This window comes from Sphaerodactylus townsendi, linkage group LG03 (genome assembly GCF_021028975.2).
Source record: "Sphaerodactylus townsendi isolate TG3544 linkage group LG03, MPM_Stown_v2.3, whole genome shotgun sequence".
NCBI lineage: Eukaryota > Metazoa > Chordata > Lepidosauria > Squamata > Sphaerodactylidae > Sphaerodactylus > Sphaerodactylus townsendi.
In genome coordinates, this window is record NC_059427.1 from 7,017,831 (window position 1) to 7,041,508 (window position 23,678).

At 42.3% G+C, this 23,678-nt stretch overlaps 3 protein-coding genes across 8 annotated transcripts in view; 2 read left to right on the top strand and 1 right to left on the bottom strand.

Moving 5' to 3' along the window:
- LOC125429276 (zinc finger protein 420-like) overlaps positions 1-21,535 on the top strand; it is a 30,991-nt gene extending 9,456 nt beyond the window's left edge. Inside the window, exons 6-11 of the mRNA XM_048490236.1 lie at positions 3,880-4,466; positions 5,366-5,450; positions 6,415-6,497; positions 6,734-6,860; positions 9,269-10,316; positions 17,047-21,535. Of these exons, the coding sequence (XP_048346193.1) occupies positions 3,880-4,466; positions 5,366-5,450; positions 6,415-6,497; positions 6,734-6,860; positions 9,269-10,299 (1,913 nt within the window). The 3' untranslated portion in view covers positions 10,300-10,316; positions 17,047-21,535. The remainder of the gene's footprint in view (positions 1-3,879; positions 4,467-5,365; positions 5,451-6,414; positions 6,498-6,733; positions 6,861-9,268; positions 10,317-17,046) is intronic.
- Positions 1-23,678, top strand: part of LOC125428526 (zinc finger protein 420-like) — an 815,993-nt gene that overhangs the window by 348,148 nt on the left and 444,167 nt on the right. The window lies entirely within an intron of this gene.
- The window catches only part of LOC125429278 (zinc finger protein 84-like), a 28,930-nt gene continuing 21,776 nt past the window's right edge, over positions 16,525-23,678 (bottom strand). Inside the window, exon 13 of the mRNA XM_048490240.1 lies at positions 16,525-21,113. Within this exon, the coding sequence (XP_048346197.1) occupies positions 19,894-21,113 (1,220 nt within the window). The 3' untranslated portion in view covers positions 16,525-19,893. The remainder of the gene's footprint in view (positions 21,114-23,678) is intronic.

The window sequence follows — 23,678 nt, forward strand, 5'->3', positions numbered from 1 at the left end:
TACTAAAGCAACCTCCCTGCCCAATAGGGACTGGAGGTGCGTGTGTGCGACGGCGCCATTGTTTGAATCCCACCACCATCGGAACCTGTTATTAGAATTTTTGGATCCCACCACTGAATGTATCATAAGGTGGGATCCAACCAGTTCTCACCACTTCTCTAGAAGTGGTTACTAATTTCTGAGAGTGCCGAAGGGGTTACTAAAGCAGCCTCTTACTGCCCAATAGGGACTGGAGGTGCGTGTGTTCGATTCTGTTGATCTGTGTCTGCTCGACAGCTAGGTTGCCTGCTGGATTGTTTCTTACTTCAGTTTAAAGTTCTGACTATGACCTTTAAGATCTAGGACCCACTTATCTGAAGGACCATCTCCTCCCAAGCTGCTACTGCTGGCTGCTCCTCTGCTTAAGGTTGCCTGCATGTCATCAGCTGGAGCCCAATGCCTTCTCATTTATAGCCCTCACTTTGTGGAAAGGGGTCCCCGAGAACGTGAGGGCACTGCTGTCTAGAAGTTTGCAGGATGCGCTGCCAGGCCATTGTATTTGCCAGGGCTTTTCACAGGGTGTAGGAAACTTTTGAGAAAAGAAGGTTTTTCTGAAATGTTGTTTTGTATGTTTGAAACCATGATGCTTTTTTTGTGATTTGTAAGCCGTCTTGAGCCACAAGGGAAGGTGGAATTTGAATATTTTAATAAATAAATGATTACTTTCGTGATTGGATGGGATTTCCCTTTGTGATTCCCAGTCCACATGAAAGCTTGCTTATTTCTTTATTATTATTTAATTTTGTTTACTATTACAGTTGCCAGTTCTTTAGCTGGTTGGACTTTCATTACAATTGGAGCCTCACCCAGAGGCCTAGGATGTTGTAATGTATCAGCATAATATCTATGCAGATCCCAGCAGGACTGCCTTTTGAATATGACAAATGTTGATTTTGTCAATCTGAAGGTGTTTCAAGTGCAGCCCTAGTGTTTTCAGAATGGCACTCAGGGTGCCGATTACCACTGGGATGACCTCAGCGGGTTTGTGCCATAGTCACTGACACTGAATATCTATCTTCTCCTATTTTGAGGAGAAAGTGGGAAATGAAGCATGGCTGTTCTGCGCCTCTGGACTATTTTGAGAACGTGTGGGATTAAAATCTGACACATTAAAAAGAGAAACCCTAAGGAACCTTTCAAGTGGGAAGGAAGTCAAAAACGGGATTTTGGTAAATAAGGATCAAAAAGGTAACGGAACCATAGGGTTACCAGCTGTAGGTAGGGAAATTCCTGGAGATCTTTTGGGAGAGCCAAACTTCAAAGATTGGGGAGCCAAACTTCAAAGCAGCCATTTTCTTCCAGGAAAGTGATCTCTGTTGTCCGGAGATCAGATGTAGTTCCTTTTTTTTTTTTTGGATAATTTTTTATTGTATAGAGTATTCATACATTTGTTACATTTAATATTTTTCTTTCATCTATACATTTTTTCCATTTTCACCCCCCTCCCCCCCTTCGCTTTATTAATTTTTTCATGCAAGCAGCAGGAGGTTCATTCTTCTTATTCTCTTATTCCATGGCTCTTCGTTAAATCCGGCTTCTTCAATCCATTCTTTATACACTGTCCATATCTTCTTAATATCTTCTATTTTTTCTTTCCATAAAATATTTTTTGCCAGTCTTTCAAATATCTCTAGCTGTATTTGTTCCCATATATATTCCAACTATCTTGAAACTGTCCATTTTTTTAAATCTTTCCAGCCCAACGCCAACTTTTTCTGGCGTGGTGCTGCTCCTAATCATTATTTTATACATTGGTTCCAACCTTCTATTCACTCCTAATGTCGTCTTATTATCCCCACAATTAATAATTCCTTTATTTACATCAATTTTTACTTTTACCAGTAGTTCTATATATTTTAAAAAATGTTCTCCCAAAACTTTTTCACTTCTTTGCATTCTATCCACATATGTATATAATATGCTCCTTTTTCTCCACAATGCCAACACTTTGGGCTTAATCCTTTAATCATATAGGCTAGCTGTGTTGGGGTTCTGTACCATTTTAGTATAACCTTTCTTTCTAATTCCACATATTTTTCAATCTTTATCTTCTTCATACTATCCATTATTCTTTCTATTTTTTCTTCATCTAAGAAATCATCTTTTTCCCATTTTTGTAATCAGATGTAGTTCCTGGACATAGAGCTGGCAACCCCATGAGTCAATAAACATTTTCCCGATCACCAGCTCCCCAAAATCATCCAGCTTCCAAGTGGTTAATACCACCGAGTTACTTCTGAAAGAGCGCCTAAGGATGCCTTTACTATACCCCTCCCCTTCAGGACTTCCCATCCAACACTCCAATCACAGTCAAACGAGAGAGTCTCAAAGGCTAGAGTAGCTGCTTCCTGCTCCACTCCCCTTCCCCCCCTCCCCACCACCCATTGATTTTTCCCACTGCAAGATCTGGTGAGTTTTACATGCATTTGGCCTATTGGAGATTCTTTTGGGTAGAGGGACTGCAGTGGGGAGGGGAGGGGGGATGAAATGGAGGACAGCCTCAATGCCCAAAGAGAGGAATGGAGTGGGAGGAGTGCAGGGAGGGGCTGTAGTTTGGGAGGTGGAGGCGTTGGGAGGAAACAGCCCGCTAGGGTTGCCAACACTCCAGGTGAGACTTAGTGATCTCCCAGAGTTACAAATGATCTCCAGGTGACAGAAATCAATTCCCCAGGGGGAAAAACATACTATGCAGCGTGGATTCCATGGCATGCCACCCCTGCTGAAGTCCCTTCTCTTCCAAACCTCTTCCGTTCCAGGCTCCATTCCCCAAATCTCCAGGAATGTCCCGACTTGCAATTGGCAAAGCTGTGCCGGCCCTGTCCATTCTGCCCCATAGAGAGGGTGTCCAGGCAGTTGACTTTTTGGTATTCCTAAATTAAGACCCTCTTTCCTCTGCTGAGCCAAGAGATAACTCCAGCAGATTCCAGGTGTCAAAATTTAAGGCCGGTGACATTTATGTCCCACTGGCTTGAAACTACCCTTAATCTATTTATTTAAAACATGTCTTTATTTTATTTATATCCTATCCATTCCTAGCCACAGCCAAGCTAATTTTCACTCAAATAGGGCCCCCAAGGTGGTAAACATTATGAAGACTTAAAAATTGTATCCTTAATGTTCACTGTCTTGGAGACTTTATTTTGTGTGTGTGTATGTATACATACTTTACATGCACACCATGCACACTAACTAAGTCCATTTTTAAAAATCACATACACATCTATCCAGTGATTAATATGGATCAGTATGGTATCGCCTGATCTTGTCAGATCTCAGAAGCTCAGGAGGGTTGGTACTTGGTTGAAGACCTCCAAGGAACACTTGGGGTGAGGAAGAAGAGAAGAAGAAGAGTTTGGGTTTATATCCCCCCTTTCTCTCCTGTAGGAGACTCAAAGGGGCTTATAATCTCCTTTCCCTTCCCCACCACAACAAACACCCTGTGAGGTGGGTGGGGCTAAGAGAGCTCTGAAAAGCTGTGAGTAGCCCAAGGTCACCCAGCTGGCTTGTGCTGGAGTGCACAGGCTAATCTAGTTCCCCAGACAATTCTCTCATCACTACACCACTCTGGTTGTTTGCACCATGCTGGTTATGACTTGACAGTTGTCACTGATTATGTATGGATGAACAGAGTGGCCAGTGTGCAAATGGAAGCCTTTTTGGAGGGGAAAGCAGAGGAATTTATGAGATGTGTCAAGGAAAGGCAGAGAGGGAGAGAATAGAGGACGGAATAACAGAGAAGACAGTGTGTCTGGAGTCCTCCGTCTGGTCTCCCTTTCCTCAATAAGGTTCCAAGTTTGTAATTTGTCTTTGGGACTGAGTCTTTCATTGCCTCTCCCACAGGGGCAGGACGTGGGAGAGAAGCTGACAACTCATCTTTGGTGGCTGCAAACCTGAACAGTTGGGATAAAGATCTTGGCAAGGATTCCATTAAATCAGACACTCTGCCTGCCAAACAAAATATGGCCAAAGGAAAAAAATATTTGGGAGCTCTTTGGGGGGCTTCCTTGGAGGAAACTATAAAAAAGGAAGACTTGGCAGAGCCTGAAGCCTGCAAAGACCGCAATGGCCTTTGGGTGGGGAGCAGTGGGGATTTCTGGGAAGGAACCCTGCTGAAAATCCAAGCTGAAGAAGTCCCCAGCCCAGATCTACAGTACCAGCAATTCAGACACCTCCCTTACCAGGAGGCCAAGGGGCCACGAGAGGTTTGCAGCCAACTCTACTATCTTTGTGATCAATGGCTGAAGCCAGAAAGGCACACCAAGAAAGAGATGCTGGACTTGGTGATCCTGGAGCAGTTCCTGGCCATCCTGCCCCCAGAGATGAAGAACTGGGTCCGGGAATGTAGGCCAGAGACCAGTTCCCAGGCGGTGGCCCTGGCAGAAGGCTTCCTCCTGAGCCAGGCAGAAAATACGTACTTGGAAGAGCAGGTAAGAGGGTTTAATCCAGGAAATTCGTGGGGTACGAGACATGAACGGGGATGTTCTAAAATTTCCCATCTGTAGTCCCTCACCTGAGTCTCATCAGATCTCAGAAGCTAAGTTGGGTCAGTACTTGGAAGGGAGATCACCAAGGAAGACTCTGCAGAGGAAGGCAGTGGCAAATCACCTCTGCTTAATCACTTGCCTTGAAGCCCCCAACTTGATGCCAATGTACACATACACACACAATCCCAGCCTAACCCTGACATGGAAAACCCCGGCAAGCTGGATCTCATCAGATCTCAGAAGCTAAGCAGAGTTAGCCTTGGTTTGTACTTGCTACTTAGAGTCAGACCATGTCAAACCACATCTGAAGAAGAAGAAGAGTTTGGATTTATATCCCCCCTTTCTCTCCTGCAGGAGACTCAAAGGGGCTTACAATCTCCTTGCCCTTCCCCCCTCACAACAAACACCCTGTGAGGTAGGTGGGGCTGAGAGAGCTCCGAGAAGCTGTGACTAGCCCAAGGTCACCCAGCTGGCATGTGTGGGAGTGTACAGGCTAATCTGAATTCCCCAGATAAGCCTCCACAGCTCAGGCGGCAGAGCGGGGAATCAAACCCGGTTCCTCCAAATTAGATACACGAGCTCTTAACCTCCTATGCCACTGCTGCTCCTCTGGACATCTCTTGCCTTGAAGGCCCTGCAGGGTTGCCATAAGTCAGCTGTGACTTGATGGAATTTTTCACTACCAGTCCCAGCCTTTCCTCAAAGTGACCCACAAAAGGAAATTCTTGTGCTATTTGTGTGCATCTGCCTCTCTTTTATTGATTTTTTTTGCCTAACTGGGATCCTGACAGCTCTTTCAATCATAGGATCTTTTAGCTGACTTGGTCACTGGTTTCACACAGGTACAGGAGGTTCCTTTGGACACTGAAAAGAACCTGCCTTCTAGGGGGATTGTAGCGAAGCATGACCAAGATGCCACCTCATTGGGTAAGGACCGGCAGGACTCATTTTCACTTCATTTCTCCTTTTAAAGAACGCTTGGCATCTGTAGACTGCCTTTAGACTTCTTCATGCTTCAAAAATAGGATTGCTTCATGTTTTCTGTCCAGTGTTAAAGTAGTGCTGGGAACCTCACACCTGTGGGATCACCTTTCCCATTTCAACTCCCCAAGCTCCCTTTGGTCATCCTCTAAGGGGCCTCTTGCAGGTGCCTGACTTCAGGATGGCTTGGTTAGTTGCCTGCAGGGGAAGAGCCTTCTCAGTTGTGGCCCCTACATCATGGAAGGCACTGTCAGGTGTCAGCTGTACCCTGCTGGACTAGTTCACTTTCTGCAGGGCATGCAACTCAGAATTGTTTAGGTTGGCCTTGGGGGATTAATCCACAAGACCCTTTGGGAGAGTGGTAATTTTACAATTAAAAAAAAATCCTAGCCACAGATGGTGTTTTAATACCATTGAATCCCAAAAAATTAAGATTGCCATTCTCCAGACAGGGCCTGGAGACCTCCTAGAATTATGGCTGATCTCCAGACTGCAGATATTAATTCACCTGGAGAAAATGGATGCATTGGAGGGGGAATGATGTGGCATTATACCCCACTGAGGTTCCTCCCTAGACTCCACCCCTAAATATCCAAGAATTTCCTAGCCTGGAGTTGACAGCTCTATAGATGAGACCATGATGGATGGCCTCAGAGCCTGGCCTAGATGAGAGATTCTGCTCCAGGATATTTTGAAAGTCATAAGGACTTTGAAAGGGGTGAGACAAATTGATGGACTGATGTATGTTTCCACCATGGAGGCTGAATGGAACCTATTCAAAGACAGTCTACTATGGAATTCCAGCTGCTGGTGCTGGGGATCAGTATTAAAAAACTGAACTGTACACAATAAAAATACAGTATGTAAATAAAGAATGCAACATCTTCTCCACTTTTCTTCCCCTATGCAGACAATGGAATAGCATCAACGATAAGGTCCAAATTTTCTCCTGTTCCGTATATGGAGGAAACAGCTTCTGGCCAATTAGATCTGGTAAGGAGGGGATGGTGGGGTGGTGGGAAGGGGGCAACCTTGGTACTCTGTGCCCCCAAATATTTCTCTTTCCTTCTGTCAAATCTGCCCTCTGGGAAGGTTGTGATTTCCCCTTAGAAAAGATTCAGTCTTTCAGAAGACTATCCAGACACCTGAATGTAGCCATGCTTGTGGTTTGCTGTCAGAAGGGAAAGTATGTTTTCATCACTGAGGAGAAGATGTCTTCTTCTTTTCAGAGTCTGGTGTCCTTCAAGGAGGTGGTGGTATGCTTCACCGAGGAGGAGTGGGAACTGCTGAATCGAGGCCAAAGGGCCTTGTATGGGGAAGTGATGGAGGAGAATTATGAGATGGTGGCCTCTCTGGGTAAGATTTTCTGCTTTCCCCCCCAATCAGTCAAGTTAGTAGTGGTCCCACTCCAGGTTCTGAGACCAGGGAGGGATTGGAGGTAGGCAGAGAAAGAAATGACATGTGAACTTGAGAGAGAAAGCTAGACAGGCGGCCTGTTTTGCATGGGATTCCCCTCCTCCCTGATGAATCAGTTGCCTGGGGAGGGGGAGTTGTGGGGAGGGGCTTTTAGAATCATGGAGTTGGAAGGGGCCATGCAGCCCATCTAGTTCAGCCCTCTGCTCAATTTAGGATCAGCCTAGAATATCCAGGACAAGTGTTTGTCCAGTCACTGCTTGAAGACTGCCAGAACGAGGGAGCTCACCACCTCCCCAGGCAGCTGGTTCCACTGCTGAACAACTCTCACTGTAAAACTTTTTTCCTAATGTCCATCTGGTAACTTTCCTCCTGTAATTTATATCCTTTATTGCAAGTCTTATCCTCTGCTGCCAACAGGAACAGTTCCCTGTCCTCCTCTAAGAGACACCCTTCAAATACTTAACAAGAGACATCATGTCCCCCTTCAACTTCCTCTTCTCCAGACTAAGAAAATTCCTTCTAAGAGAAGGGGGAGCCACTTTTACCAATTGTCTCTCTCCTCAGCATAACTCTGACTCCAGCATAGTGTAGTGGACTTTAATCTGGAGAACTGGATTTGATTCCCTACGCCTCCACGTGAGTGGCAGACTTTAATCTGTTGATCTGGATTTGTTTCCCTGCTCCTGCACTGACCTTGGGCTAGTCATAGTTCTGCCTCAACTCTCTGAGCACCACAAACAGCATCACAAAGTGTCTGTTGTGGGGAGAGGAAGGGAGGGAGTTTTGTAAGCCGCTTTGAGACTCCTTACAATAGAGAAAAGTGCAGTATAAATCCAAACTCTTCTTCTTCATCATCTGTTTCTGGTGGTCCCCTGTCCTACAGCAGCAGGCTGGTGAAAGAACTCCAGAGGAAGCATAGAAATCCTTGAAGTAATAGTGGAGCAAGATATCCTGTAAGGCCAATAAATGGATTGGCAGCCAGTGTGAAGGTTAAGGATTATTAAAAGAAGAACCAATAGAGGAAAATGAGATTTTTATTTGTAGTAGCTCAGAAGATCCAATTTTATCCAGGTGATTAGTGACCAAGTGGTAAAAAATTACTTTTCATGTTAATATTCAGTGCAGAAGAAACTGGGAGTCCTTATGGAATATGTCCCTTGTACTTCAGTCAGTTTCTCTTTGTGTGGTTTTGGTAATGTAAAGACTAAGTACTAATAAAAATTTAATTAAAAAGCAAGAGAGACAGTGTTACATGTACTCAAGGGAGGGAGGCATGGCTCAGTGGGAGATTACCTACTTGATATGCAGAAGGTCCCATGTTCAATCCCTAGCATCTTTGTTTGTTAAAAAGGGCCAGGCAGTAGGTGATGAGAAAGACCTTTGCCTCTTCCTAAGACCCTAGAGGGTCACTGTCAGTTGGAGTAAACCTGTAGACCAATGGTCTGATTCCGCATGAGAAGTTGCCTGTGTTCATGTAGTGATTAGAGGGTCAGACTAGGATTCTGGAAGACCAAGGTGGAATCCCTGCTCTGCTATGGAACTTGTTCATGACCTTTGGCCAGTTGCAACCTCTCAGCCATACCCTCCTTCTCCTCCCATTCCCCTTCAGTCCACCAACTTTTTCTGCAAGATGCAAGCGTACTTTGGGTTTTGGGCAATATCTTAGGCTATTAATCAAGAATCGTAGAATCGTAGAGTTGGAACGGAACCCAAGGGCCATCAAGTCCCACCCCCTGCCATACAGGAACACACACTCAAGCACTGCCGACATATGTTCATCCAGCCTCTATTTAAAAACCTCCAAAGAAGGAGACTCCACCACTCTCCGAGGCAGTGAACTCCACTGTTGAACAGGCCTGACAGTCCGAAAGTTCTTCCTAATGTTTAGGTGGAATCTCTTTTCCAGCACCTTGAATCCATTACTCCATGTCCTAGTCTCTGAGGCAGCAGAAAACAAGCTTGCTCCATCTTCAACATGGCATCCCTTCAAATATTTAAACATTTCAAATACATAGACATTTAAACAAAGAAGTACAATTATAGGCCAGAAAAGCTGGTAACTGGGAGTTACTAACTTTGTAGGTCCGTTTCCACCAGAGGGTCTTACCAGTAGGGTTACCAACTCCAGGATGGGAAACTCCTGGAGATTTTGTGGCTAGAGCCTGGGGAGGGGAAGGGTTGGGGAGAGGAAGCCATCAGTAGGGTATAATGCCTGGGAGTCCACCCTACAAAGCAGTAATTTTCTCTAGGGGAACTGATATCAGTTCAGATGTAATTTCAGGAGATCTCTGGGTTCTGCCCGCGTGTTGGCAACCTTATTTTTCAGGTCTCTCTTTCTCTATTATCAGGTGTGGGTTGGAGGAGGGAGAATGAAGGAGACGCATTTACAGTTGGCCAATCTGAAGAGGAGGAAGAACAGAAACAAGAAAACAGTGAAAGGAGCTGGAACAAATCTTCTGCTTCTCAGGGTGGTGAGATCCACTTAGCCCTAATTCAAGAGCAAGTAGACATAGCAAAGGGACAGATCCAGTGTCCTGTGTGTGGAAAATGCTTCAACATTCAATCCAAATTTAATAACCACTGGACAGTCCACACCGGGGAAAAGCCATTCAAATGCTCAGAGTGCGGGAAGAGCTTCCGTCAGAGAAACAAACTGACTACGCATCAGCGAATCCACACAGGGGAGAAACCATATCTGTGCATGCAATGTGGGAAGAGCTTCAGTTGCAACACACACCTTACACTACACAAAAGGATTCACACAGGGGAAAAACCATATAAATGCCCACAGTGTGGAAAAAGCTTCAGTGTTCGTTCAAACCTTCGACGACATCAGAGAATCCACACTGGGGAGAAACCATATGAATGTCCTGAGTGCAGCAGGGGTTTTGTGAATAATGCCGACCTTACAAGGCACCAAAGGATCCACACAGGAGAGAGGCCTTTTAAATGCGCTGAGTGTGGGAAACGTTTCAATCAGAGGGATGAACTGACCATACATCAAAGAATTCACACAGGGGAGAAACCTTTCGTTTGCTCAGTGTGTGGAAAGAAGTTCCGTGGGAAGAGTTCACTTTCCAAACATCAGCAGATTCACACGGGGGAGAAGCCCTTCAGATGCTCTGAATGTGGAAAGAGCTTCCTTAATAACAGAGGCCTTACGAGGCATCAGAGAATTCACACTGGGGAGAAGCCCTTTACGTGTTTGGAGTGCAATAAGAGCTTTTCTGAAAACTCAACCTTAAAGAAACACTTGAGAATCCACAGTGGGGAGAAACCTTTCACATGTTCAGAGTGTAGCAAGGGTTTTTGTGAAAACTCAGCCTTGAACAAACATTTAAGGATTCATGCAGAGGAGAAGGCATATGAGGGATTGTGATACGGGAAGTCGTTCAGGTATACATCATCATTAAGCTCATCTGAAAAACGGGAACATTGACTCTCGAAAGCTTGTACCCTGGAAATTTTGTTGGTCTTTAAGGTGCTACTGGAGTCAAATCTTGCTCTTCTACTGCAGACCAACACAGTTACCTACCTAAAACAATTAAAAAATCTCAGTCACAGAAAAATCCAATGAATCCTGAAATGGTCCTAAAAAGGTGGGGAAGAATTTTGGGTACATCCTAGATTTTCACATCAAAGTCTGCATTATCACATAAATAGATCATCAAACCAGATGCTTTCTACCCAAACCATTTTAGAAACCGTCCCAAAGTTCATGTGGGAAAATCAGAATTCACTTACAGATGTGCATTTTTTTTGTAAAACTATTGCACAGGAGAGAATTTGTGATTTTGGAAAACATGTTTGAACTGGAGCCAAGTCATGGAAAACATCAGATCAGGTTTTTTTATTAGATATATTGCTGTGACTGAGCTTTGCCTCCTAGTATCCAGTTAAGTGACTGTTTCCTTGGGGATGGATAACTTAGCTACTGGAGTGTTGTGAGGTTCCTGGGCTGTATGGCCATGTTCCAGAAGCATTTTCTTCTGATGTTTTGCCTGCATCTGTGGCTGGTGTTTTCAGAGGATCTGATCCTCTGAAGATGCCAGCCACAGATGCAGGCAAAACATCAGGAGAAAATGCTACTGGAATATGGCCATACAGCCTGGAAACCCCGCAACACTCCAGTGATTCTGGCTGTGAAAGCCTTCAACAATACATTACTCAGCTACCTTCAGAAAGGAAGAAAATGTTAGAATCTTCAAACGTTCCAAGTACACAAAAGGAATCTTTTTAGTTCGAAACCAATTAAAAACCATGTTTCCACCAGCAAATGGTCCTCAAGTAGCAGTTGGCAGGGTCCCTATTTTTGGACATCTACAACTGTTATTTGGAGAGTCTGGATGGAAAGTTGCAAACAGGCTTCCCCAATGCCAGGCTCCCGCCTGACAGGGATACACTGCCTATGAACATAGAGCTCACATTTTCTAAGAATTTCACAGTCCTTACAGAAAATACCCATTGCAACATTTTAACTTTCCTGAATTTCCTGATGGGTTCATACAGCTTTGTATCTTCAGACGTTGTAAGAACAAACGAAAAAACCATGTTCATCCTTCTGAGCTAATTTGGTGACATGCCCCTGCACTGCTCCCCGGGCAATTCCTGGGAAGAGCCCCCAGTTCCATTCCCCCCATTTTGAAAGAATAGTTGGAGTTCCTCATCTTTTTCTGTTTCAGTTGCTTTGGTGCTGATGTTTTACTCTTCTCCCACCCTTGGACTTCAAGAAATAATTCTTGGTTAGGGAAGATTGTTGACTGCCTTTGAAGTCCACGGTAAAATCAGCATCCAGATATACACAATGTATTATTCAGGCATGCAATGTTACACAGCCCAGTTTTCAAGTGGATGCCAGCAGGAGAATATTTGTCAGATCCCTTACAATAATTATATTGATTCTGAACCAGAGAACAGCCAAAAACATATGCCACCTAAATTGAAGCTCACTTCTCAACCAAAGGGTCTTCTTCCGTAGAGAGAAGCAAATCACTGAACCTTTGTCACAAGGTCTAATTGTGATCACATTTACATCTTCAGGCTATGGCCCATGTTTCTCAGATTCCTTCTCTGTGTCCTTGACTCAGTACTGTCACTGCATCGGTTTCTAAAGTTCTGATAATGTGTTTGGCTTGGATGGGGCTCTGCAAAAAGTTTTTTCATGTGTTCCAGTAACACTCAAACTCAGTCTCGTTTCTTATTTACAATCCTTTAACATACATTAGTTCCATTTTCTAGTTCTCTTCCCCATAATAATCCGATTTATTTTGCGACGGTTCTTCAGAAATACACTGATACACCTTGTGGGTCTCTGTCTCTCCTCCCCCAACCCCAATTCATTCTCACCTTTCCAAGAAATATTTAGGTAACTGCCAGTTTGAACTTGGAGTAAGGCCTAGTCTCTGTGTTTCCCCGCTTCTTGCAACTTTTCCTCTCTAATCTTGTCATTTTTGTTTGGTTTAAAATAATCCGTTTCCTTACCCTTTTTATCTTAACTTTCTACCTTCAGTGGAAACCACAGTTCAACCATGTTGGGAAAACCACATTCCTTCCTTAGCAATGCCTGAAAATTCTGTTCCTTACAATGCCCAGGCCATTTCTCCCTTCCCTCCGGCATTTGACCCAGAGAATCTTCCTGTATACATCAGGAAGAGACATCCAATGAGAATGATGGGCAATTCATTCAGGACAGATCAAAGGGAATTCAGAGAGTGAATAAAAATACGGAATTTGCTGTCAGAGAATATAATGATGGCCAGAGATTTAGATAGCTTTAAAAGAGGATTGGACAGATTCAAGGCAGGTAGGTCTATCAATGGCCACTAGCTTTGGTGACTAAAGGGAATTTCCACCATCAGAGGCAGTCAGCCTCTGAATATCCATGTCAAGAAGCAACATCAGGGAAGGCCTTGACTATTATGCCCTGACTGCTGACCCTCCAATTGGCTTCTATATGAACAGATGCTGGACTAGATGGACCACTAGTAGGTGCTCTCCTACCTCCTCCCCCCTTGAATGTCTGGAAATGTCAGCTGAGAGCCAAGCCAAGAGACCACTGCCAAGTCTGGGCATGTGGGACGAAGTTTCATCACTGAGGTGACAGGTTGCCTCAACTACATGTGGATGTTGTACTGCACCTTTACTTAAAATTCCTAGGTTTCCACTGTAGAATGTATACAAAACTCCCCTCCTTGACTGTGTTGTTGAAGGAATTTTCTTCTCTCTCACCCATCCCTGCATTTCTGTCCTTTCCCCATGCACTGTTCTTAGTGCCTTGGGAACTGAACTGACATGGAGTCCTGGGTGTAGTTGCACTTCTTAATGTAGCTCTTCTGTGTGTAAGAGTGTATGCTGTCAAGTCGCAGCTGACTTATAGTGACCCTGTAGGGTTTTAAAGCAAGAGACGTTGGGAAATGGTTTGCCATTACCTGACTCTGCATGGGTTGAGAGAGTTCTGAGAGAACTGTGACTGGCCCAAGATCACCCAGAGGCCTCACATGACACAGTGGGAATCAAAGCCAGGTCTCAAGATTAGAGTCTGCTGCTCTTAACCAATACGCCATGGTGGCACTTACCTTTTTGTTTTATTTGACTCAGTTGGTCCTTTTCCTTTATACCACATTGGGTTGACACATTTTAAATGTCCAGCTGATCAGTTGCATCATTTCAGTGATTTACTCTGCATCACATATTTTATATTTTATATCATTTTATAATTTTGTAATTTATTTTATAATTTTGTTTTATAATCCTCAGGTTCAAATCCCCTGCCCCTGTCTATTATGGGCCCTGTGAAACCGACATGCTCTGTACCAGAAACCCAATTCCCAGACATTTGTGGGATGATGCTATCAATACTGCAACATACAGAGAGAGTGTAGTTAGAGTCACTGAGACCCAGTATGGTATAGCAGTTAAGAGCGGTGGACTAATTTGGAGAACCAGGTTTGATTCCTCATTCCTTCACATGACCAGTGGACTTTTTTTAAATCAGGTATGAACTGTATTCCCTTTCCTGGGAAAGACACAAAAGATGGCGAGAGTATATTCCTTCCATAACAATTGGAGTGGGATAGCTGTGTTAATCTATTGTAAAAAATAAAACAGAAGGCACAATTTCAAACTGTTCCAATGAGAAGAAAAAATAGGAGGTGGAAACCAGGATGGATGTCTAAAGAACTCTCAAGTGAGCTAAGATATAAAAGGAACATGTACAAGAAATGGAAAAGGGGGAAATTACTGAAGAGGAATTCAAACAAATAGCCAAGACAGGTAGGGAAAAAGTCAGAAAAGCTAAAGCTCACAATGAGATCAGACTTGTGAGAGATCTTAAAAACAATAAAATGGGCTTTTTTGGTTATGTTCATAGCAAAAGGAAGAAAAGGGATATGATAGGGTCACTGCGTGGAGAAGATGGTAAAATCTTGATCCTCCTTCACCCGATATTGCAAATGACTTAGCAGACCAGGTGCTCAGGAGCAGCAGCAGCAGAAGGCCATTGCTTTCACATCCTTCATGTGAACTCCCAAAGGCATCTGGTGGGCCACTGCGAGTAGCAGAGTGCTGGACTAGATGACTCTGGTCTGATCCAGCAGGCTCTTTCTTATGTTTTTAAATTCTAACAGGGGAGAGGGAAAAAGCAGAACTACTCAACATCTTCTTTGCCTCGGTTTTTTTCCACAAAAGAAAAACAGTGTTCAACTGGGGGAAATGGATCAGAAGATACAGTAGGGGAAATTCAGCAAAGAATAAAGAGCTAGTGCAGGAATACCTGAATACTTTAAATGAATTCAAATCTCCAGGACCCAATGAACTACATCCCAGGGTATTAAAAGAACTGACAGAAATAATCTCAGAATCACTTTGAGAACTCCTGGAGAACAGGAGAAGTCCCAGTGGACTGGAGGAGAGCTAATGTTGTCCCCATCTTCAAAAAGGGGGAAAAGAGGACCTAAACAACAACTACCGCCCAGGCAGCTTGACATCTACACCAGGAAAGATTCTAGAGCAGATTTTTAAGGAGAAAGTCTGTAAGCACTTGGAAGGGAATAATGTGATCACTGAAAATCAACATGGGTTTCTCAAAAACAAGTCATGCCAGACTAATCTTATATCTTTTTTTGATAGAGTGACAAACTTGGTAGATGAAAGGAATACTGTGGATGCAACATACCTTGATTTTAGTAAGGCCTTTGACAAGGTGCCCCGTGATATTCTTGTGAGTAAGCAGGAAATATGTGGACTTCACTAGACAATGCAACTGTTAGATGGATTTTTAATTGGTTGACTGGCTGAACAAAAAGAGTGCTCATCAATGGCTCATTTTCATCCTGGAGAGAAGTGAGTAGTGGAGTGCCACAGGGTTCTGTCTTGGGCCCACTGCTATTCAATTTTTTAAAATCAATGACTTGGATGATGGAATAGAGGGCACGTTAATCAAATTTGCAGATGATACCAAATTAGGAGGGGTAGCTAATACCTGGAGGACAGGGGCAGGATTCAAAATTATCTGGATTAGAGGTCTGGGCCAAAACTAACAAAATGAATTTCAACAGAGATAAATATAAGATTCTACAATTAGGCAGAAAACATGCAGAGATATAGGATGGGTGATACCTAGCTTGACAACACTACACGTGAAAGGGATCTGGGAGTCTTAATGGACCACAAACTGAACATGAGTCAGCAGTGTGATATGGCAGCCAAGAAAGCCAATGCAATTCTGGGATGCATCAATAAGTGTATAGTGTCCAGATCAAGGGAAACAATTGTACCACTCTACTCTGCATTGGTCAGACCTCACCTAGAGTACTGTGTTCAGTTCTGGACACCACAATTTAAGGATATCAACAAGCTGGAACGTGTCCAAAGGAGGGCAACCAAAATGGTAAAAGGTCTAGAATCCCTACAAAGAGAGACTTCGGGAGCTGGGGATGTTTAGTTTGGAGAAGTAAAGTTTAAGGGGGGACATATCTATGTTTAAATATGTGAAGAGATGCCATGTTGAAGAGGGAGCAAGCTTGTTTTCTGTGGCCTCAAGGACACGAATTAATGGATTCAAGGTGCTGGAAAAGAGATTCCACCTAAACATTAGGAAGAACTTTCTGACTGTCAGGCCTGTTCAACAGTAGAGTTCACTGCCTTGGAGAGTGGTGGAATCTCCTTCTTTGGAGGTTTTTAAACAGAGGCTGGATGAACATATGTCAGGAGTGCTTTGATTGTATGTTCCTGCATGGCAGGGGGTTGGATGGCCCTTGTGGTCTCTTCTAATTCTATGATTCTATGAGTGGTGCAGATGAAGTTGTCTGTGAGCTTGTAGTCTTTTGCCACTAAATCCAATAGGAGAGGGACTATCTCATTTCTCTGGATGTCAAAGACTCCAGTTTGTTTCTACCCAAACTGCCAACTAGGAACTCTGTGTCTGGCAAATGGGAAGTCTTGGTTACTACAAGAGCACATAAACCTACATGGAGTAGAACTTGAGAAGGGACACTGCTGTTGTGGGCTGGGCATTATGAGAGAGGGATTGTTAGATTATTGGTAATGCATGACTCAACAAATCCCATGGTGCCATGGTGCCAAGAAATTTCACTATGACTCCTACTATTGTTAGGAATGCTTTTATTGTACTGCTTCTTAGTGATCGTCAAAAGTACAAAACTTATTTATCATTTTGCATCAGAGTAGTTGTGTGACATAAAAACGCATGCCCATTAAGTTCTTATCAAGGTTTCTGTGTATGCTAACTTAACATCCTACACTGGTAATGGATGAAGACATTTCTTAACCAGCTGCTTTCTATGCTGGCACCAATATTCAATTAAATGTAACTTCTTAGAGCAGTCATGAAATGATGAGAAGCTGGTGAGAAGTTAGGTTAGGGTTAGTTGTTAGCTTTATATTTCGATGGCAACCAAGGTTAGTTTGTATTTACTTACATGCTGCAACACTTTGCTTATACCTTTACTAAATTAGGAGACTGTAAAGATTATGGATTAGGTTTTGTGGTAGCAGAATCTTCAAAATGTGGTTGTTAAAACACAAAACCCTGAAGTCTTCCAGCTTAAGTCAAAGAAAAAAATTAAAGGTCTTCAGTAACGAGCTAACATTTCCTCTTTCTCCCCAGAGTTCAGTACGTTTTGAAGAGGTGTACACATATTTCACCAAGGAAGAATGGACTCTCCTGGCACTGTATGTGAAATCATGCTGGAAAATTTGTCATTCATAAGAACTTAGTATTGCATCTTTTCACTGGTCACTCAACTGGTGGTGGGGTTGAGTGGGAAAGAGCAACCACCTATAAGAATCCACGGGTGGCACAGACTGGCATATTTTGGTGATGAAAATGCCTGCACTTCCAGTGAAAGCAGACAAGGAAGCTCATCCTACTGATTTCTTTGATGGCATGGCTGCTTTTCCTGGAATACTGAGCTCTCCAACATGGCTGATCTCATATTAAGGAAATACCTTTCAAATTACAATGTAGACCATTCCGGTGTAGTCCTGATCTTTGTATATCGGCTTCTGTGCATTCACATATATGTATTACTATTTCTTTGATTTGGTCTCAGATGGGAAGAGTACAGGGTTTCAACTTAGTTATTTCTTGTTCAATGCTTCATTATTTTCCCACTTTAAAATAAATTACAACATTTAACTGAAGTACATCTAGACTATTAAAATTAAATACACACACCAAATACTGGGATAAATAAAACTGTTTATACCAGAAGTCTAAAACTGAACTGGGGAAGATGCTAAGCGGACAGCTGAAGGCAGGGAGTTCCACAAAGGAGGCGCCACTGCAGAAAATGCCCTGTGGTCACTTGCTTCATCAAGGTACAAGGGCACCCAGTGAACTTTAGGTCAATGAGGATTTGAACCTGGGTCTCCCCAGTTCTATTCAAGCACATTAATGACCACACCACACTCACAATCAAGGAAGTATTTTTAGGGATATGTGAGGGGCTGTGGCTTAGTGGTACAGCATCTGGTTGTGATGCAGATCCCAAATTCAATCCCTGGTATCTCCAGTTAAAGGTGACCAGGAAGTAGGTGGTGTGAAAGACCTTTGCCTGAGACTCTGCAAGTCTGAGTAGAGAGTACTGACTTCAGTGGACCAATGGTCTGATTAAGGCAGCTGATTCAGTATAATGGCTGATTCAGCATAAGGCAGCTTCATGATGCGTAGATGAGAGATAAAATAATGGTACTTACCAAATAAATGCATTATTTGCCATATATACTCTTCAGGGTCAGGAAAAGGGCAGACAAGAACACGTTCTGAAATTTGTCTAGTTTGAATCAACAGTCCAAATGACACCCTTACATTTTTTGCCTGTTTGCAAGCAGGCTAGGCCTTGATTTAATACAGAGTCCAACTTGGGTAGAATATTTTGACGGGTTTCTCAGTAGTAATTCTAAAATAGGGATCCAGCAATAACTTTTTGACATGGTCATACCACTGTGAGCTCACATAACAGGGCGTGATTCTAGTCTAGTAGCACCTTAAAGACCAACAGGTATGAGCTTACAAGAGTCAAAGCTCTCTTCATCTGTAAATCTTGTTGGCCTTTTAAAATGCTACTTGCTTCAAACTTTGCTCTTCTAGTGCAGACCAAAACAGTTACCTATCTGAAAGTAACCAGATGTGAACTTTAATGTTCTGTAGTGGCTGATGACCACAGTGCTTGGCAGGTATCAGTCTGCCCACTGGACAAAAACCTAATCACTCTGAGCTGTGACTTGCCCCTAGCATAGAAGAGAATTCATACAGACAGCAGGAGATTGTCAGCACTGAGACCAGGACAAGTGGAGAACTTTGTCACCTTGTAATGAAGGAAAGTAGTAGATATGTTCCACATTCCATCCAGTTAGTGAATGCACGGAAGAAGAATTTCCAAAGCTCCCAATGCTGATCTGGTCCAGTCACCAACAATGAGAAACAGCAAAGAGAAATCCTTTATCGTAGCTTTGTGTTTTGAGTTTTTGGGAACATTCAAGATAAATGAGACATGAGCTTGCAGAAAATGTGGCACTGTTCTTAGATATGTGACATTAAAGGCGACCCTAATACAGAGTTTGAAGCAAGTCACTAAACATTATACAAAAATTCCATTAGCTTACAGGATAACCCCCCTGCCCAAGATGGAAAGGGAAAATTAGACACACAATTCTAGATCTATGTATTAGGCACATGACTCGCTGATTGAAAATATCTGAAGTGTTCCTCAATGCTTGATACCTGATAGAGGTATCTGCTGCATTTGCAAGGCAGAGAATTGCATGTTTTCATCATGTGTAAAGGACAATTTCACGCCTCTGTAAGCCAACTATTATTTACACTGGAGAATACAGGACACCTTTGAGCCAAGCAAAGTAAACACATTTGTTTGAAAATGGCATACACAATCTACCCAATTCTAAATCAAAGCACAAAATATGGTTCCAAAACCTTAAGAAATGTCCCAGCAGTTGTCTATCAATAGCTAATAGCAGGGAAAGCAAGGTGGAACCTCCAGATTCAGAACAAATGTAAGTTTTACTAAAAATGAATAATCAATTAAAACTGAAGGTGAACTGTTAACATAATACCCTTCTTGAAGGTTCCTATGGTCACCTAGATGGTCAATATAAACTTAATAATAAATAAATAGGAGGATCCTGAACACTGGGTCTGATCCAGCAAGGATCTTTTTGCATTCTTTAAAACAGATTTCAGTGGTTTTTTTCCTTTTCAATAACAGTTTGCCATACGAATCATATGGGTTTTTGATTGATGGCAGGAAGGCTGGATAAATTCACAACAAGCAACCATGCATGCGCCAAAAGACAAAGCTGTTCTGAATTCCTGGCTTCAACTGAATGTTGTTTCTTACACTCACTTGTTTTTCTCACAAGAAACACAGTTCACAGACATCTGGGCATTCATACAGCCTCTCCCCTAATGCAGATCTGACAAAAATTTGATTGGTCAGAGAATCTCAAGTTTGATTATTTCTGTACTTGGTGTGATAGTCAATCCATCTGTATCTGTGCCCCATCTGAAATTCTTTTCATCATCCAGATATTTCTCCAGTCTGCAAGATTCTCCCATGTGCATCATCTGGTGAGAAGCTAAGCTCACACTCTGGCTAAAGCTTTTTCCGCACTCCAGGCACTTATATGTTTCTTCCTCAAGGTGCAGCCTCTGATGATATTTAAGGCTCCCTCCTTGAGAAAAACTCATGGGACACTCAGAACATTTGTAAGGCTTCTCCCCCGTGTGGATTCTTTGATGCCTTGTCAAGTCAGAATTCTTAATAAAGCCCTTTCCACACTCCAAGCATGAAAATGGCTTCTCCCCCGTGTGAATGCGCTGATGGGAGATCAGGACCGAGCGCTGAGTAAAGCTCTTGCTGCACACAGAGCATTTAAATGGTTTCTCATCCATGTGGATTCTCTGGTGCCTTGTGAGGTCTGTATTTTTACTGAAGCTCCTCCCACACTCCAGGCATTTATAGGGTTCTTCTTCCATGTGCAGCCTCTGATGATATTTGAGGCTTCCTCCTTGAGAAAAACTCATAGCGCACTCTGAACACTTGTATGGTTTCTCTCCTGTGTGGATTCTTTGATGCCTCGTAAGGTCAGTTGTCTTACTGAAACTCTTTCCACACTCCAAGCATGGATATGGTTTCTCCCCCGTATGGATTCTTTGATGGGAAGTCAGAGCTGAGCTCTGGCTGAAGCTCTTTCCGCATTCTGAGCAGGTGTATGGCTTCTCTCCTGTGTGGATTCTTAGATGGGAAGTAAGAGCCGAGCTCTGGCTAAAGGTCTTTCCACACAATGAGCATTTAAATGGTCTTTCTCCCGTGTGGATTCTTTGATGGGTCTTAAAGCTTGCTGTGGTGCTTAACTGCTTTCCGCACTCCATGCATTCAAATGGTTTATCAACCTTGTGCATTCTCCAATGAGCATTCAGGCTGGATTTAAAATTGAAGCTTTTCCCACACACTGGGCACTGGCTCTTTTCCTTTGCTTGGCCTAACCGGCTTTGAGTTGAGATTAAATGGTGGTTGTTGCCTTGCCTGACACCAGATTTCTTCCACTTGTGCAATTTTGCTTCCGTTTCCTTTCCTGGTTGATCTTCTTTTTTACATCGAACTCCATCCAATAACTTTGTAGGGACCTCTCCTTCCTTCTTCCCTTCATCACCTAATGAGTCAATAACACACAAAGAAGATCAAAGCCAAATTCACAGTCACCCAGTGCAAAGAGGCAGTAGGTTCAGATTAGACAGCCAAAAGAAAGGGGCTTGTCACATCACTCATAATAAACCTCTGACATTTAACCTCACAAGATTCGGGGATGGTCCTTGGGTTTATTTTGTTTTTTTAATGAAAAAGAAAAGGAGCTTGAAGAAAAAAATGCAGGTTAAAATCTGTCCAGTAGCTGCTGTTGCATACAACAGACCATAAATCTGTTTTGTGTTTATACATTTTTATAACATTATTTTATATTTAATGTTCAAATGTTTTCATTCTTTGATATTCACCATCACAAGGACTCCATTTGGGAGTAAAGGTGAGATTGAAATGTTTTAAATAAATTTAAAAATAAAAAAGTTTAAGTAAAAATGAAGCTTATGTATTTATTTCAATTTATGCATGTTTTTTAAAAGCTTCAAGCCACAAGTTTCCGATTGTTACCATTATTTTCCTCATGTATTTTGAATAAAATAGCCATAAAGCACAAAAGCTTGTGAGACTTTCCAAGTCTGCTCAATCAGTACAAAACACCAGTAAATGACAACACATATAAAACACAGATTACATAGAAAGCCATAATGGTTAATGTTGGACAATTACCAGTAATTGCCAGTACAATGCATCAAATGTAGCGGCATGCAAATTTCAAATACTGTTTATGTGATTTAAGAATTTACTTGGTTCTTATATTTGTAAATTACATTTTATTGTACTTAACTAAATTTTATCTTACAATTCCTTTTATCATTCTGGTCAGAAATGTTAAGCAGTATTTTAACTGTGTATGCTGATATAAGATGTTATTAAAGCTGGATACAGAGGACAAGGGAGTAAAACTGTCGATGTTAAAATGGGTTAGAAATGTGGGGAGAACTATATAAATGGAATAATGGGAAAGCTTATGGAAAAAAGATCTGAAATTCAAAGCTTGTTCTAATCTGAAAGAAAATTACTATAACATGATGTATAGATAGTATTTAACACTGGGAAAACTGTCTAAACTCTCAAATGTATAAAGGGATATCAAACAAATTCTGGAAATTTCAACAACAGGATGGCTCTTTTTTCATACATGATGGGCAAGAAACAAAATTGTTTTGGGATACGATTTTAAAAGAAATTCAAAAGATTATGAAAATAACAATTGAGAAAAAACCTGAGGCATTCTTCTTGGGGTTGATGGGGATGGATATTCCAGATCAATATAGAACACTTTTTTATGTACATAACAACTGCAGCAAGGATTTTATATGCATACAAATGGAGGGACAATAAAATTACAAATTATATGCTACAATAAAATTCTAATAAAACAAGAGTGGATTTTAGAAGTCACAGAATATGCAGAGATGGCAAGGCTGACAGTGTTTTTTAAGAAACAAGAATATGGACAATTTCCTGAAAGACTGGAAACCCTTTGCGGACTACCTACTGAACTTTTGCAGTCTACCTGCTGAAAACATAAACAAATTGAGAAATAATGGCAGGGTTTGAGATTTAAATGAAAACAGTGGATTGGACTAAAATAGTTTTATAAGATGAACTAAAGGTGGAGGAAATGCTGATGCCAACTATAAGCACAAAACTAGATTTGAGTTTAGATCAATAATGAGGTAGCTAAAATGTACTATTGAAATGTTTATTATTATTATAGTGGGGGAGGGGGATTGGATTTGTTTTCTTTTTCCTTTTTCTTTTCTTGGGTTGTCTACATGTGTGAAATAATTTTTTTAAACCCCATGCTGGTCTTTGACTGTATAATAAAACTTAATTTAAAAAATTGAATTGACTAGGATCTGGGAGACCCAGGTTCAAATCTGCACAATGCCATAGAAACTTGCTGAAAAGGTACTGGAAAAGCTATTGGAAAAGTTAGGAAAAGTTACTGTTGATCTAATAAGAATATCACCAGTGGAAGCCATGCCTGTAGCTAATGACCGCTCCCCCAGTTTAATAACACCTGCAACATTTAACAAGTATAGGAGCAGCTGCTAATGATGGTTAATCAAAGAAAGTATATGGGGAGAAGGTCAGAAAGGGGGCAGGGGGCAGGGGGCAGGGAGAAGCTGGTGGATGCTTCAGTAGTAAGGAGGGCTTTTCCATCCTGCCAGAGTTTTTGGGAAAGTATACTCTGTATACTGAAAGAGATTGATTTTATTAGACTTCATTCTTTGTTGTTTTAAACTGCTGCAAACCAACGTCAAAAGCTGTTTACAGATCCTGGCTGGTGTAAGCCCTTTCTTCTGTGGAGAAGCTGGGGAGGAAGATGAGAGGGGGAAAGTCACACCAACTGGCAAGCTCTTTTCAGCCAGCCGAACTTCCATTCAGTGACCTTGCGCCAATCACACACCTCCAGCCTAACTGACCTTGCAGGTTTCTTGTGAGGATAAAATGGGGAGGAAGAAAATGATGTTATGCTGTTTTAAGTCCCCACTGGGGAGAAAGGTGGTGCAGAGCCAACATGGTGTAAAGCAGACTTTAATTTGGTGAACTAGATTTGTTTCTCCACTCC